General features: G+C 30.2%; 1 protein-coding gene and 1 pseudogene across 1 annotated transcript; one reads left to right on the top strand and one right to left on the bottom strand.

Moving 5' to 3' along the window:
• Positions 1 to 4610: 4610 nt before the first annotated feature.
• LOC120072872 (WAT1-related protein At5g07050-like) lies at positions 4611 to 9079 on the bottom strand. The gene is made up of 7 exons (XM_039025398.2): positions 8645 to 9079; positions 8442 to 8504; positions 8204 to 8320; positions 7507 to 7762; positions 6427 to 6585; positions 6187 to 6338; positions 4611 to 5237 (listed from the first exon to the last, which is right to left on the bottom strand). The coding sequence occupies exons 1-7, from the start codon at positions 8848 to 8850 to the stop codon at positions 4877 to 4879; spliced, it is 1314 nt and encodes a 437-aa protein (XP_038881326.1). The 5' UTR covers positions 8851 to 9079; the 3' UTR covers positions 4611 to 4876.
• A 5250-nt stretch (positions 9080 to 14329) lies between these two features.
• On the top strand, positions 14330 to 15082 carry LOC150037480 (secreted RxLR effector protein 161 pseudogene; annotated as a pseudogene).
• Positions 15083 to 17212: the final 2130 nt, after the last annotated feature.

The following is a 17212-nucleotide window of genomic DNA, read 5'->3' as shown; positions in this document are numbered from 1 at the left end:
TGTGTAACCCATTTTGTATCAACACATTCTTGACTTGCACCTGCCATAAGCCAAAGTTGATTCTTCAATCAAATTGCTCTACATCAAATTTTATTGGACTCATAAAACTTGATACACATCTGCTTCACTCTTAGCAAATCAACAAATAGTGAACAACCCGCATTATTCACAATACTACAGCCTGTTTCAAGAATTCTTTTCTGATGTGGAAGATCGTATAATGCTACAACCACAGAGCATACTTAGAAATTTAAGAAACCATGAACCTGATCCTCTAATACCACTTGTTGGGAAAAACCTCCTATTTCTACCGTAGGAATAAGTAGAAAATATAAAAAAGAAACTAAAGAAAATTAATAAAATTGGAAACATGAGAATTTATGTGGAAAACTCCCAACTCAGGGAAAAATCACGACCCACCAGAAAGAAATCTATGTGAAAAATTGTTACAATGACAGAACAATCATTTCCCCGATCCTAATTACAAGAGCATTCTTTCAAGCTTTTATACTACTCATACCCTTTTCTCACTCTCAAACTAGAGAATACATAAAGTGAATTTAACTAAAGTTAGCACACCCATACTTAAAGTGTTTCTAACTTGGACGACTTGAAACTAAAGACATGTACTCCTTTTATAGGCGTGGAGCTCATCTCTCCATTCTTCAATTTAATTAATGTGGGACAAACTACACTTCTAATATTTTGCCAAAAATTCAGCATAATTGAGTAACCATTGTGCATGTTTTTCAATGTCCCTTGTGAAGTAGGAACTTCTAACATATATTCAAAATTGACAATACCACTCCTTAACGTTAAGATTATAGCATATTTATAACAATTTAGAGCCCGTTTGGATTGACTCGAGGAAAAAAAAATGTTTTTTCAAAAAATTCATTTTTATTTAAACACTTTTGATAAAAACTGATTAAAAATACACTTGGAAAAACTATTTTGAGTGGTTGTCAATCCGTCTAATTTTATTCAAAATAATTTTATTTTTTAAATTAAACACTTGAAAATATATTTTAAATACATCCTTAATCGTGGACAATGTGTTATTCCAACGTGTCTCTTTTAAATCATAAATTTTAAATTATGATGACTATTTATCATAAAAGTATTGAATATTGTACCGAAGTTTAATGATGTCACATATGTATGTGTTTTAAGATTGAATGGTTGCTTTGTTGAGTAAAACTATTAAAATTAATTTGAATATGAAATTATGGGGACAGTGGAATATGACAGTCTAGTTATGAGTTGGGTGTATGTTTTGGTTTTTTCCTAGAAAATGCTGAGGAAGGTTGATTGTGGCTTGAAAACAAAGCATGGGTATGAGAAAACAAAGTATTGTGGAGAATAGACAATGCACAAATGCTTTGAAATGCCATAATGCCTTAATAATGCTAGTGATTTCCATGTAGACTAACCATATATCTCCAAAGTTGAGAATAGGTGATGTAATGAAATAATTATAATCCTTTACTTTGCAACTTGTAATCTTTTTTTTTTTTTTTTTTTTTTTTTTTTTTTTTTTTTTTTTTTTTTTTTTTTTTTTAATGGAGGCATGTGGTTGTCACACTTCCATTTTGGGCATATGGATAATGTTTATGATGGGAGAAAAAAAAATACTTTTTGAATCCATATATATTTTGATTTTTCATACTTCATTTTTTTCTCAAAACAATACCCAAAATATGGAAGAAATTTTGAATTGGAAAAGAAAATTAGAAGTGTATATATATAGAAGAATAGATTTTCTCATGTATATTAAACAAAGGAAATTTTTCATGGATAGAAAAAATGTCAAACTATTTATAGAAAGAGTAGAAAAAAACACTGATAGATACTGATAGACTTCCATCAACATCTATCAGTGATAGTCTTCTATCAGTTTCTATTACTAATAGACGTTGATAAACTTCTAATAGTTTATATCAAAGAAGATTAAAATTTTGTTATTGTATAAATTGTTTTTCTTATTTTTCTATTTTTGAAAATCTTTCTTAAACAAACAACCACATCAATTTAGACATAACTCAACTAATTACATTTTATAAATCTTTCGCTCCACACATGTTCTGAAACTAAAGGAATATAAAGAATAAGAACAATATTATCGAAACAATTTAGTATACTATACTTCTATCGAAACAATTTAGTATACTATACTTTTAAGTACTTTTATTGATTTGATAGATTGATGGTACACAATTGACTTGCTTTTATACTTATGTTTTCTTGAAACGTGTAGAAGTATGTTGATTGATGAGTATGGATGTCTTCTCTTTAGTAGAGATGTGTTATTTTTTACGATGTCTTTGTAAAGTCTTTTCCACATAAAACTTTATGCTTTGATATATTCCTTTCATAACTCATTATCGTTTTAAAGTAGTAAACAAATTGTCGTTTCTAATATATAATAAACACGTTTTAAAGAAACTTAGATGCAATCAAGAGAAAAACAAATTATAAATAGCTATCTTTCAATTATGATACAGAAGTTCAAACTTCTATACCCTAAATTTTAAAATTTAAATCCTAAATTATGTAATTCGAAAATCACAATAACTAAACTTAATCAATTAAACTTTGACTATTAAAAAAAAAAAAAAAAGAAAGAAAGAAACTGGTTGATGATAGTTTTAACAAATTACTTTATTTTATGGCTAAATTATATATATATATATAAAAAATTGAACTTTCCATTTCATATGAAAAATACCATCATATTTTTAAAAGAGTTCAAACATTTTCTTATGGTTAGTTTTGGATGGAAATCATTAGTGTTTTATTAAAAAAATATCCCTAAATTATGAAAATTTTAAAAAAATATCCTTAAACTTTTTTCTTAAAAAATGTTTCGAAAATAACCTCACTGTTAGTATATGAACAAAGAATGCTAATACTTTGTTAACAAAATAACTCTAGAATTTCAACAACAAACAATTTTTTTTAAAAAAAATGCTCCTACATTAGCATTGTGTTCCGTTTGTTTCAAGTTTTCTTTGAGTTAAAAAAAGAACCAATTTAAAAATAAATTATATAGATATTTTAATCATTTTTTTTCGTATAGATACTTTTATTTTTCTCCTATATTTTTTAAGTTCTTACACCAATTTTCTCAACAACTAAAATAAAAGTCAAAACTTTAAGTTTAATGCATAAAACCTCACAAAATCTCATCAAATTCCAAATTTAAAGTCTTCCCTTAAAACATACCAAAACAATAAATAGCTAAATAAAATAAAATGTATTTGGCTACTAATGCATTCTCAACTGCTAAGGTACAATCTTATTAGAACTATGTCCTAAAACTTTGGTACTTTCATTATTCTCTTTTTTTCTTGTTATAGTATATGTACCTTAACTGAACTGGACAATTTTATTTATTTATTAAGATAAACAAATGCCAAACAATTAACAAAAAGGAGAGTACAAGGATATTGAAGAAGAGAGGAGAAAAATGAAAGGTAAAGAAGTAAAAGGATATTAGTTCGGTTTAATTATGTTCATATATTAACCATGTCAATAAAAGCATTTTTTTATTTTTTTTTAGTTTAAGGGTATTTTTAAAATTTTTTAAATTTATAGGTATTTTAGATACAAAATACTATCGTTTCCACTAAAAAATAGTGAAACTCATTTTAAAAATTTTAAAGAGATTTTTAAAACTTTTGAAAGTTTAAGGATATTTTTTTTTATACAAATAACATATAAATTAGCCTTATTTTATTATATTGTATATCATTTATGACGGAAGTTTTATAAATCTTCAATATTGATATTTATCAAATAATAAGAGTCAGAAAAAAAGGCATAGATTTTTTTTTTTCAATTTCAATTGATTCATATAGGACACTGATTTTATTTTTCTATTTTTCTTTTATTAACATCAAATAACTCTAACATCAGATTTTATTAGTTTTTTTTTTTTTTCTAAAAGGCAACATCAGATATTATTAATTAATTGACAAAAATCAAATGTTTTTAAAAAATATTTCTCGTCCCTAAACCTTCATTTACTAACGTTTATATTTACTACTATTTAAAAACTAGAAATATAATATGTTTGATAATTATTATTACTTTTCGTTTCTTAAAAAATAAAAAAATAATAAATAAACTGAAACTAAAACCTTTTTTTATAACTTATTTCTGGTTTTTTTTCTTTTTCTTTTTCTTTTATTTTTATTTTTATTATTATTATTTTTTTTTTGATAATATGTGAATGAGAGAATTAAACCTCTAAAAAGTATTATTCCAATTTGAATCAAACATCCATTTTCCAACGGAATGTCATAATTTGTTATCACATCAGTCTAATATATTGAAGGTCTCCCATTTGAATACGGCCAACGCCATAATTTTATTACAAAAAAAAAAAAAAAAAAACTTAGAAAATTAATCATAAAAGAATAAAAATGAAAGATTAAAGTGTAACCGTCTGTATTCATGCATGAACTAAACTGTTTCTTTTACACAAATTTAGAGGCAACAAAAGATGTTATTTATACCGAACACCGAACAAAATAAAGCAAAATGATACATCATACCTAATTAGGATTTAGAAGGGGAACGTATAAAAAAGTATTGAAATTATGAAATAACAAAACAGTCTGAGATTTACAGACTATATGGTTAATTTGATTCACATATAATCAAAATCTACAACCCTATTATTTGTCCAAAAGAGAGAGAGAAAAAAACAAAAGATAAAGATAAAAGATTAGATGGAAAAAAAAAAAAAAAAAGTAAAAAATCCTTCCTTTCCCTCCCACTCTTCAAAGGTCATTTCCAACTTTTTATTTCTCTCTTTTTCTTTCTTTTCAAAAGATTTTTAATTTTTTCTAATTTTTTTTAAAAAATGAAATCAAACTTTTGGTGGTGCTTCAACCATAGGTATAACAACAATAATGGGTAGTGGAGGAGGACAAAGCAAATTTGTAACATTATTATTATTATTGTCGACATTTGATGTTGTGTCGTTCCTTTGCGTTTCAATGTCGTTTGATGATGTTGATGTCGTTTCTTCTTCTTGTTGTTCTTCAATGATTGTTGCTAATTTCTTCTTCTTCTTCTGCTCAACTAATTTGCCTTCACTTATTAAAAGCTTCACTGGTTCAACAATGGTGCTGATCTCTTCTATTATTGCTTCTTTTTCTTTGTAATCTTTGTATTTTCCCCATAACACTGAGTACAGCCCCACCACCATTACAACTCCTCCAACAACACTGAAAAAGAAAACAAATGTTTAGTTAGGACTATAGTTGAAAGGATATGGATAAAAGATTAAATTTACGGTAAATTACGAGTTTAAACTTTTGAATTGGATGTTGGATTTAACCTGGTAAGAGAGTAAAAGATTCTGTGTTTGAACTTTAATAATGAATCTCGTAAAAATTTGGTGATATGTACACATTGCAATTTGATAATTTAGTCATTTATTAGACCTTGTGTTACTTTCCAAATTCAAAAGGATAGACGGAGTGGAAAAAGAAACAAGATCATCTTTGATGAAAAATGAGAATCACATATCTAAAAGTTAAGATTTCTTTTTTTTTTTAAAAAAAAAAAAAAAAAAAATCTACACTTCACCCATCTTAAATCTTTGATTTATATCTTATATTATTCTTGTACTCTCATAGTTACTCTATTTTGGTCCTTGAATTTTTAACTGTTTCATTTTGATCTCTAAATTTATTATAAAATATATATTTTAGTCTTCAAACTTTTAAAAAACAAATATCTCTCTATTCATACTTTTAGTTTAATTTTCATAAATTAATGATGTAGTTTTAAGGATGTGTGCTAGCATGTTAATAAAGAGGGCAAGGTGTAAATAAAACTTCAAAATTTCAAAGAAGATAGACATGTATATTCAAAACTTTAGAGTGTCAAATAGATACAATTAATAGAAAAAAATTGTGAATTTTCCACAATTTTATAAACTTGAATGTTTTGTTTGTTCAATAATTGAATTTAAACCTAATGAGGTTGTATGTTCAAAACTCCTCGTAATAACAACATTCCCATCTCAATTGGCGTTTTAGCAATCAATTTGTTGTATATGGCATTAAATTCTAAATTGGTCACAAATAAGGAAGTATGTTAAGAATATATAATTAAAAAAATTATCGTAACTAATCAGCTTAAGCATTTAGGTTAAGTGTTCACACTAACCGTCCGATATAGATCTTCTCAGCAAGCATGAAAGAGCCCATTATAGCAACAATGATCATGATCATAGGGGTAAAGGCTGTGACAAATACAGGTCCTCTCTTTTGCATAATCATCCCTTGGACATAATAAGCTATGCTTGATGAAACTATTCCCTGAAATTTTATTATTCATATTAAATTATTATAACTCTTTTTTTTATATATTAATATATAGAAAATAAAGAGAGGTAGAAAGTCTTACAGCATAAACAGAAGCAAGAAGATTCATGTCCCATCCAATGTTCCAAACAGAAGCTTTGTTTTCCATTACAAAGGTGACAGCCATGGATTGCAAAGTCCCAAAGAAACAAACAAGGGTTGTAAGTGAGAGATGAGCTGTGTAATTCCTCAATGTCATTGCCTGAAAATGTAGTAAACATCCCAAATTAATTTACAACTTTTTTTTTTCCTTGAAACCACATACATATTATAATATGACCTAATTCCATCCGATCCCGACCAACTTACTGTTTATGTTATCACGGTCAAATTATAAGTCACTTCCTTGAACTTTCAAAATTATATATATATACGTTGTTCAAAACTTTTAGTATTATGTCTAATAGGTCCCTAAATTTTAAAAATGTCTCAGTGTTATGTTTCATAATCTTTCAATTTTGTATATAATCTATCAGTAACATAAATTACATGATGAAAATTTTAAAAACTTAAATGACCACTATTTTATATAAAATTGAATTTTATATCATATAAGACTCTAAACTTTTTATTTTGTTTCTAGTAACTCAGTGAATTTAAAAGAGAGTATTAAATAATAGATTAATGACCTATTAAATTTAAAATTTAAAGGTTTACTAGAGATAAAAATCGAAAGTTTAAGGACTAATCTAACTTTTTTTTTCTAGTTTAGAAATCAGATAGATATAAGTCTGAAAGTTTGGAAGTCTATTAAACATTTTTTTCTAAAGTTCAAAAACCATATAAAAACAAACTCAAAAACATTTTGTTTTTCAGTTCGTTAAGCTATGATTGAAATTACAATTTCATATTATTATTGGACAAAAATATCTTGATGTGACATTACACATATTTGTGTATAACCAAACTCTTATGTCTTCTACACTATGCTATAAAAATGAGTTTATATAATTTAATTAGTATAAAATTTGTATAATCAACTTCGAGATCAGAAATACGATTCTTCCACTGTGAAAAATACTTTTTTACCCCAGATTTGAAAAAAAAGGAGAAAGGGTTAAAATAGAACAAATATGAAGGTTCAAGTACTTAACCCTAGAATAACGTGAGTATATATTTGTACCTGAATGATGAAGAACAAAGCCCAAGCAAGATTGGCAAAAAGGAGAAGAATGGAACCCTTGACCCAATCTTGATAAGTGCTTTCAAAAGAGTAGTAATTGGAAGAAGTAGAAGAGTGAAGATAATTATGGTGAGACCAAAAGAAGCTTATGACATTCCCTTTGTATAAAGTCATCAAAATGGCTCCACCCACTGTCACCAATGTTCCCACCACCTTGGCTTGGCACCTCACTTTCTTCATCTCCAATTTCTCCATCCTTTTTATTTTATTTTCCATATAAACAAACAAATTTTATCAATCAACTCCAAATAATTTTACTTTATATATATATATATTTTTTTTCTCTCTCTCTCTCATTCCTAAGTATTTCATTATTAGCAACAAGAAAGTTTTGCTTTTTATCTTCAGCTTTTTAAAAGGGTTTGATGAGGTATGTATATAATTTATTAACTCGAATTTGTAAAAGTCGATTAACAGTGCAAATACGTATACAACAAGTTTGATTTCTTATACGGAACTTTAAGTAGAGTTCAAAAGCAATTTTATAATGGATCTTAGAGTGTATTTGGAAGTGATTTGAAAGAGATATAAAATCACTTTTGTAGACCAAGTTCAAAGTAAAATTTAAACAGGTTTTAGTACGCAAATTTAAAAATAACCTTTTACGAGTTTCATTTCAAAGTGGATAATATCATACCTACAAAGAAGAGCCAAGATGAATGTCATTGCAGGAAGCATATTACTCATGGCACATGAAAAGGTAGGAGAAGTGAGCTTCAACCCAGCATAATAAAAGTTTTGATCAATCACTGGCCTGACCAAAAAGAAAAAAGAAAACAATTTCAACCAAAAAACTCAAAAAATGAATTGATAAAAAAACTGAACATTTCTTTTTTTTCCAAAAAAAAAAAAAAAAACCAAAAATTTGCACTAACCCTAATAAACCCAGAAGGAAAATCTGCATCAACATAGGGAAACTAATCTTGGGTCTCACTTTCCTGGCAAAAAAACATCTATATTAGTATTAAAGAGTACTTAAAAAAAACTAAGATAAAACAGCGAGTACTTAAAAAAGACTAAGATAACTTATTTCAAAAGCACTTCCAAACATACGAAAAGAGGTCTTAGAAAGAACAACCTTTCAAGGAAGAACGCAAACGGAGCGAGGGCAATAGTGGCAAAGGCTTGTCGATAGGTGACGAGAACGTAATGGCTCATTCCACGGTTGAGAGCTACCTTGGTGATGATGTTCATCCCAGCATAGCCAAATTGGAGAGAGATCATAGCAATGTAAGGCTGTGCTCCCTCAACAAAATTGGCAATTCCATTTCCCTTTCCTTCCATTTTTATTATTATTTATTTAATATTATTATTATTTGAAGAGGCTTGGGGAAGAAAAGGAAGAAAAAATAAAAAGAAAAATAAAAAGAAAGAAAGAAATGTTTATGGAGGAGGAAGAAGAACACTTCAAGAAGCTAAGGCTAATTTGTTGTCTCTCCTAAATTGAAAAATTGGAACTTGGTTTCATATTTATAGCCTGTTTTTATGATGAAATAATTGGTCTTTTGGCTATGTTTTTTTTTTGAAAATGATGATGATATGATCTGCTGTGTGGTTATCCATTCAAGGCTTGATGTGGGTTCCACGTGGCAACATCATGGAGGTGCTTTATATTATTTTAGATTATTATCCTGTGGTAGTTCCCATTTTTTTTCTTTTTCCCTTTCCCAATATCATATATTATTGTGTAAAAAGCTTTCATGATATTGTTTTAGTGCTTCAAGCTGCCATATGGATCCATGGTCAAAAGGTTTCAATTTTCTAAAATGATTAAAAGCTCATAAATTGTATTTGAATTGATGAATAAAAACTCTTTTTTTTTTTCATTTTATTGTTGCAACTTTTTTTTCACAACAATAAAGTAGTAGATCAAACCTTCAACCTTTAGAAACGAATGTTATGCCAATATCACTAAATCAAGCATGTTTTAACCATTTTATTGTTGCAAAACTACCTTTATATATTTGTTATTAGAAAACTTCAGCTGGTTAAATTATATTGAAATTAAATTAAGCACACTCATGTTTTTAAAAGTTAAATGACAAGTGAGAAGGACGATTTTAGCCAAAATTATAATGTGTGCTTAAATTTATTTCTATTTTAATATTAACATTTTCAATGTTAATGAATAACATTTTTACAATATTTGTCAAAATAATATCATCCACTTCGTTATGAATATTAAATTATTGAAATATCGACATATGTACGTATGTGTGTATATATATATACATATAGTCGGGACTCGCCTCTAGTCAATATATTTTTTTGAATACAACTAGGAAATGTACTCTACAATTCGCAACACAGAAAAGAGAGAGTCTCAATGAAACCTTCACTTGTTGGGCATACTTCTTCTATATGTATCTTCTTGCATGGGAGCCAGAACAACTAAAAAATATTTGGCCAAGTTACCTTGATTTTTAAAAACGAACTCAAGTGTGAGCTATATATTTAAGAGAGAATGGAAAGAGAACTGACTTCATCAACGTTCATGATTTGGTTTGAGTTTTTCGATCTTCCTTTTTAACACACACGAGAATGATAATAGTAATATTCAAAATTTAACAATTTCTTTCTCCTCTCCTTCAACCAGAAATCAACCAGATGTATAGACAATATGCATACAATCAATTAGTCGCTTTAATCGGATCTTTTATTCTAGTCGGAGGAGAAATTATCAAATTTCTGATATTCCCTCAATCTTTCTTCTTAGCACACATACAAGAATGATAATAGTAATATGTTTTAATCTAAAATTTAAATACAATAGTCATGATATTTCTTTTTCAAGCAAACCATTCGAGTAAATAATAGATTCTCATCGTAATAAACCTAATATCAAATTTTTTTATTTTTTGTACTATAACAAATGTGGGCTACTAGTTAATTTTCAATTTATTACATCTTTTAAACAATCTAAATTTAAAAGTTGACATCATGAAGAATAATGTAACTATGACCATTCATTGCCATCTAACTATGACCATTCCTTGCCATCTAGTATAGTTTATAAATTCATGCATGAAGAGAAGAGACATATTACACAAAAAAAAATGTTGCATTTTCCAATCAAAGCAATTTTTCCATTAGGCGTTATCTAGTTTGTTGAAAAGTTTGTCATTATTAAACTTTATTTGTCATATTTAGTGTGACTTTTGGATTTTGTAACTTTTTATTTTTTTTGTAATCAATAGTGATTTTTAAGTTATAGGAGTTATGTGAGTTATGAGCATTTGATGACATTTTTAAGTTATAGGAGTTATGTGAGTTATGAGATTTTTGTAACCATTGGCATTCCTATGGTTATGTTTGTAAGCCTATATAAAGACATGCATAGTTGAATGGAATATATATCTCTCATTTTTCATATTTGTCCTCCACTTTTTTTTCTAACATAGTGGTATCAGAGCTAGTAGAAAATATTGAGAGAAAAATGGCCAACGGTGGGATAGGTTCACTTCAACTACCAATACTTACCAAGCTTAACTATGAAAATTGGAGCATCAAGATAAAAGCGTTACTAGGAGCACAAGACGTGTGAGAGATCGTAGAGAACGGTTTTCAAGAGGTAGAAGCTGGAGCCAATCAAGCGCAAAGAGATACATTAAAGGAGACAAGAAAGAAGGACAAGAAGGCCCTTTATATTTTGTATCAATTGGTGGACGAAGATACATTTGAGACCATCGCCAATGCGTAGACGTCAAAGGCGGCATGGGACAAGCTCCAATCGACTCTTAGAGGAGCCGATCGTGTGAAAAAGGTCTGGGTGCAAACCTTACATGGTGAGTTTGAATCTTTACAAATGAAGGAAACGGAGGTGATAGAGGAATATCACACAAAAGTAATGGCTGTCATCAACCAATTGAGATGGAATGGTGAAGAAATCACCGATGTTCGTGTCATTGAGAAGGTTCTACAAAGCCTAAATACAAAGTTCCAGATTATCGCCACGACGATCGAAGAGACACAGGATTTCGAGAACATGACAATTGAACAATTTATAGGCTCGTTACAAGCCTATGAGGAGAAAAAGAAAAGGAGGATGGAGCAAACAGAGACCATTGAATAACTTCTCCAACTCAAAATCAAGGAGGAGAATAGTCATGAACGTGGAAGAGGTCGTGGTGGTTGAGGCCATGGTGGAAGAGGTGAAGCCAACACTGATTTTTCTCAAAACTCGTATGAATCCTCAAGTGGAAGAGGAGGTCGAGGTCATGGAAGATGTGGTGGAAGGTCCGGGAGAGATAAATCTCAGGTAAAATGTTATAATTGTAACAAATATGGACATTATGCAAATGAGTGTTACTCATCTCAAACAGAGTCGATTGATCAAAATCATCAGGACCGATCAACCGCTAGCACATCAAAAGCCCATCAAAGGCAATCTAATTATGCAGAGGAGAATGGAACCTTATTTATGGTTTCAAAGGGAGAAGAAGAGAGTCAAGATAGTATGTGGTATCTTGACATAAGAGCCTCGAATCACATGTGTGGAAAACGCGAGATGTTTGTGGAGTTGAACGAGATGGAGAAAGTTAATATTGCATTTGGAGACAATTCTTTGGCTACCATCAAAGGAATAGGTAAAATTCTCATTCGATTAAAAAATGGAGAAAATCAATATATCACAAATATTTATTACATTCCCAATGTCAAAAATAATATATTGAGTGTGGACAATTATTAGAAAAAGATTTTGAAGTTCAAATGAAAAATAATTGTTTGTATTTGAGGGATAATCATGAGAGACTTATTGCTAATGTCTCCATGACTAAAAACCAAATGTTTCCTTTGAATATATGTAATGATGTTCCAAAATGCTTGAAGACGTGTTATGAAGATCTCTCTTGGCTATGGCATCTATGGTTGGGGTACCTCAATTTTGAAAGTCTACAAGATTTGTCGAAGAAGAAGATGGTGCGAGGTTTACCACACATTCACAAGCTAAACCAAGTATGTGTGTGAAGGGCGTTTGCTTGGCAAACATCATCGAAGTAGTTTTCCAAAGGAATCTATCACAAGAGCAAAGAAGCCTGTAGAACTCATCCATGCCGATGTGTATGGAATGATCAAACTAGAGTCTCATGGTAAAAGTAAATATTTCCTTCTCTTTATTGATGATTTTTCTAAAAAAACATGGGTGTACTTTTTGAAGGAAAAATCATAAGTATTTGAAATCTTCAAGAGATTTAAAGCACGTGTGGAGACTGAAAGCAACCTTACAATCAAGGCCACGAGAACCGGTTGAGGTGGTGAATTTACATCAAATGAGTTCATACAATTTTGTGATGAAAAAGGCATCCGACGCCTGTTAACAGTCCCAAGGACACTGCAACAAAATGGCGTGATGGAGAGGAAGAATTGGACAATCTTGAATATGACAAGAAACATGCTAAAGACAAAGAAGATGCCGAGGGAATTTTGGGCGGAGGTCGTAGCTTGTGCGGTTTATTTGACAAATCGAGCACCAACCAAAAGTTTGCTTGACAAGACGCCTCAAGAAGCATGGAACGGAAGAAAGCCTGAACTTTGTCACTTCAAGGTGTTTGGGAGTATTCATATGCTCATGTGTCGGAAGAAAAAAGGACCAAGCTCGATGATTGAAGCGAGAAACTCATCTTCATCGGCTATGATGCAAGTTCAAAGGGTTATCATCTTTACAATCCTTTGAATGGGAAGGTAATGATTAGTCGTGATGTTGTTTTTTATGAGGAAGCCTATTGGGATTGGAATATACAAGAGGAGGAGTATGATTTCCTTCCATATTTTGAAGAAGACGATGAAAATGAGCTGACCAAGGATGAAATGGGTGAAGGTTTGCCCATTCCAGTGCCATCTCATTCGACCGATCGACCATTATCTGAAGGTTCATCTAGTGATTCGGAGAACGAAATTGGCCCAAGAGGAACTCGAAGTCTTCGGAAACTTAATGAGGTAAATGAAAATCAAAATGACATAATTCTCTATTGTCTTTTTGGTGATTGTGAGCCTATTAGTTTCCAATAAGCCATTGCAAGCAAGAAATAGAAGGATGTAATGGATGAAGAAATTCGAGCGATAGAGAAAAATGACATATGGGAGTTGACCAAGCTTCCAAAAGGGCACAAACCGATTGAAGTGAAATGGGTATACAAGACAGAGAAAAATCAATGGCGATGTTGAGAAACACAAGGCGAGACTAGTGGTGAAAGGGTATAGCCAACGACATGGCATCGACTATGATGAGGTATTTGCCTCTGTTGTTCGTCTTGAAACTATTCATTTGATTATTGCTTTGGCAGCCCATACTCATTGGAAGATACAACAAATGGATGTCAAATCGGAATTCTTGAACATAATTCTTGAGGAAGAGGTCTATGTGGAACAACTATTGGGTTATGAAGTCAAGGGTGAAGAAGATAAAGTGCTTCGATTGAAGAAGGCACTTCATGGTTTAAAGCAAGCACCAAGAGTATGGAATTCGAAGATTGACAAGTACTTTCAAGAGAAGAAGTATATGAAGTGTCCTTATGAGCATGCCCTCTACATCAAAATGCAAGGTGAAAGCATACTAATCATTTATTTATATGTTGATGATTTAGTATTTACCGGAAACATTCCTAGCATGTTTGATGAGTTCAAAAGAGAGATGGAAAAGGAGTTTGAAATGACGGACATTGGTCTCATGAGTTACTATCTTAGGATCGAGGTCAAACAAGGTGAAGATGAGATTTTTATATCCTAAGAGGGCTATGCTAAAGAAGTGTTCAAGAAGTTCAATATGAATGATGTTAATCCAGCTGGAACATCGATGGAATGTGGAGTCAAAATCACAAAGCAAGATAGAGGAGAGAAGGTAAATTCTACATATTTCAAAAGCTTGGTTGGAAGTTTGAGATTGTTGACATGTACAAGACCGAATATTCTTTATTCAATTGGAATTATTAGTCGATTTATGGAGGAACCGATAGCAACACATTGCAAAATGGCAAAAAGGATACTTCGCTACATCAAAGGGACGATTGGGTATGGTCTTTCCTATGTCTCTTCTAGAAATTTTGATATTGTTGGTTATTGTGATAGTGATTGGAGTAGTGATTTGGATGATCGAAAGAGCACTCCGAGGTTTGTGTTTTTTATTGTTGAAACGACGTTCACATGGATGTCAAAAAAGCAACCCATAGTCACATTATCAACATGCGAGGCAGAGTACGTCGCAACAACTTCATGTGTATGTCATGCAATCTGGCTAAGAAACTTAGTGAAGGAGTTGAAGTTTCAAAAGGAAGGTCCAATGGAGATTTTTGTTGACAACAAATCGGCCATTGCCTTAGCCAAAAATCCGGTATTTTATGGGAGGAGCAAGCACATTGATACCCGATTTCACTACATTCGGGATTGCATTACGAAGAAAGAAGTGGAACTCAAATATATCAAGTTACAAGACCAAGTGGCAGACATTTTCACAAAGCCCCTCAAGTTAGAGACTTTTATCAAAATGAGGAGTTTACTTGGTGTAACAAATCAAGTTTAAGGGAGGTGTTGAAAAGTTTGTCATTATTAAACTTTATTTGTGACATTTAGTGTGACTTTTGGGTTTTGTAACTTTTAATTTTTTGTAACTAATAGTGATTTTTAAGTTATAGGAGTTATGTGAGTTATGAGCATTTGATGACATTTTTAAGTTGTAGGAGTTATGTGAGTTATGAGATTTTTGTAACCATTGGCATTCCTATGGTTATGTTTGTATATATAAAGGCATGCTTAGTTGAATGGAATATACATCTCTCATTTTTCATATTTGTCATCCACCTTTTTTTTTCTAACATAGTTGTAGAGCAAACATTTGTTTTTATGAGTACAAAATTAATTAAATAAAGGAGTGAGACAACATGCTAGATAATGAGTAGGGTACCCTTTCACAAAAGGTACTTATATCGGTGATTGTCCTACAATTTGAAATGGTGCAAGTAACTTTGTTTTCTTTATTTATTTATTTATTTTTATTATTTTTTTTTCTTTGAGAGGATGGTGCAAGGAACTTTGATTTTGATTTTAGGCTACCAAACAAAAATAACATATTCATATTTAATAAAGAGAATCTTTTTTAATCACATCGAATCCTTCCTACTTTACTGCTGTATTAGAATTTTTGTTTTCTTTTTTAAAAAATAGACGTGGAATCTTAAATGGATGAAATTGAAAAAGAATTAAAAGTCAAAATCTAAAGTTGTGGGTCAAACGAAAAATATTAAAAAAATATATTTTTTAAAGTACCAAAATTGTAAACATGTTTTCTGTTTGTTTTCCTTTTATTATTCATTGCAATAAAGTCATATAAAAGTTTGAGTTGGCAAAGTTTTTGGAAATTGAATCTAAGATCTTCAAGCTAATTATGGTTAACAACTCATTGTTTTAAAAGTATTGGTAATTATATTGATGAGAAGTTTTGAATGAATTATTTAGTTTAAATCTCACCTTATTATTATTTTGTAAGAAGAGGGGAAATACAATTTTATATGAAGAAAGCTATCTAAACCAATGATTAAAATATTCATGTTGATGGAATATTTGATTTAACAATATTGAAAATATTGTGCCAAAATTTGGACAAGAAAAATGTATCACTGACCGTCACACGTGACATCAACAATACACTTGTTTGAGGGGAAAAATGTGGTGTTGAAATTTTTGCCATAAAGCTTCATAATTAATGTGTTATTTAATAAATATTTAACATTTTATTCGAGATATTATATTATGCATTATATTTAAAATTCAAAGTTATTATTGTAGTCTTGAACAATATATAGTTGACATACTTAACTTGATCTTTTTCAATTAGTTTGTATATCGATAAAGTTGGATGTCTCATCTTGTAATGCGTTTGTATAAGATTGTTGTGCCAAAATACTTAACTTGATCTCTTTGTAAACCTGTTAATTTGTGAAGATTAATATTTCACAAGATGTTCATATGCGACTCGATCTTAATCTTAAGTGAGTTATGAAATCCTACCTATGAAGACTCATTCTGTGATTTGTATGAGTAAGAATGGTCATAGTAGAGCCAATTCAACAAGACTACTATATTAAGGACTTGATCAAATCGGGAGTAGGGAACATAATGATTAGTTTCCTTAAATATTGATTTTGAAACTTGAACAATGGGACCCTACCCTCTCATTGATCTCTTTACAAAAGACGGCAAAATAAATACTAAATAGGAAAAATGGGTCGTAGCACCGCGGTGCCACATGAAAGTTGCACAATGTATTGGGATTTATGTCCTAAATCTCATAGTCTGTAAATTGTAAACAAATTATTTAATAAATAAAGTATTTTTTATTTTCAAATAACTAAAGTGTCATTTTTTATTTGCATAACTCAAATCCAATAAACTAAGATCGAAGATATTTGCTGGAACTTGAATAGTATGTGGATACAAGTCAATTATGTTCAAGTAATAACCTAAAAAGTCTATTGTATATGGATAAGGTTGGGTATTTTATCCTGATAACACTATGGATATGGTCCACTTTGTAAGTGTTACAAATGATTTGATTCGTGTATCTCGCTTTTTAGGCCCTGGACAAAGCTTTCAGTCCTCTTAACCATTGTGGCAACCAATTCCAAGGCAAAACCAGACAACCTGTCAAACTCCT

The sequence above is a fragment of the Benincasa hispida genome, chromosome 3 (genome assembly GCF_027475165.1).
Source record: "Benincasa hispida cultivar pf3 chromosome 3, pf3_genome.v1.1, whole genome shotgun sequence".
Lineage (NCBI taxonomy): Eukaryota > Viridiplantae > Streptophyta > Magnoliopsida > Cucurbitales > Cucurbitaceae > Benincasa > Benincasa hispida.
This window is presented reverse-complemented; position numbering and strand designations above follow the sequence as displayed.

Excerpts from the sequence above, each read along its gene's own strand:
- LOC120072872 (XM_039025398.2), bottom strand. The coding sequence starts at position 8,850 with ATGGAAGGAAAGGGAAATGGAATTGCCAATTTTGTTGAGGGAGCACAG. Across the intron at positions 6,586-7,506 it reads CTTTGTTCTTCATCATTCAG|GCAATGACATTGAGGAATTA; the intron begins GTACAAATATAT and ends CTACATTTTCAG. Across the intron at positions 5,238-6,186 it reads GAGAAGATCTATATCGGACG|TGTTGTTGGAGGAGTTGTAA; the intron begins GTTAGTGTGAAC and ends TTTCTTTTTCAG.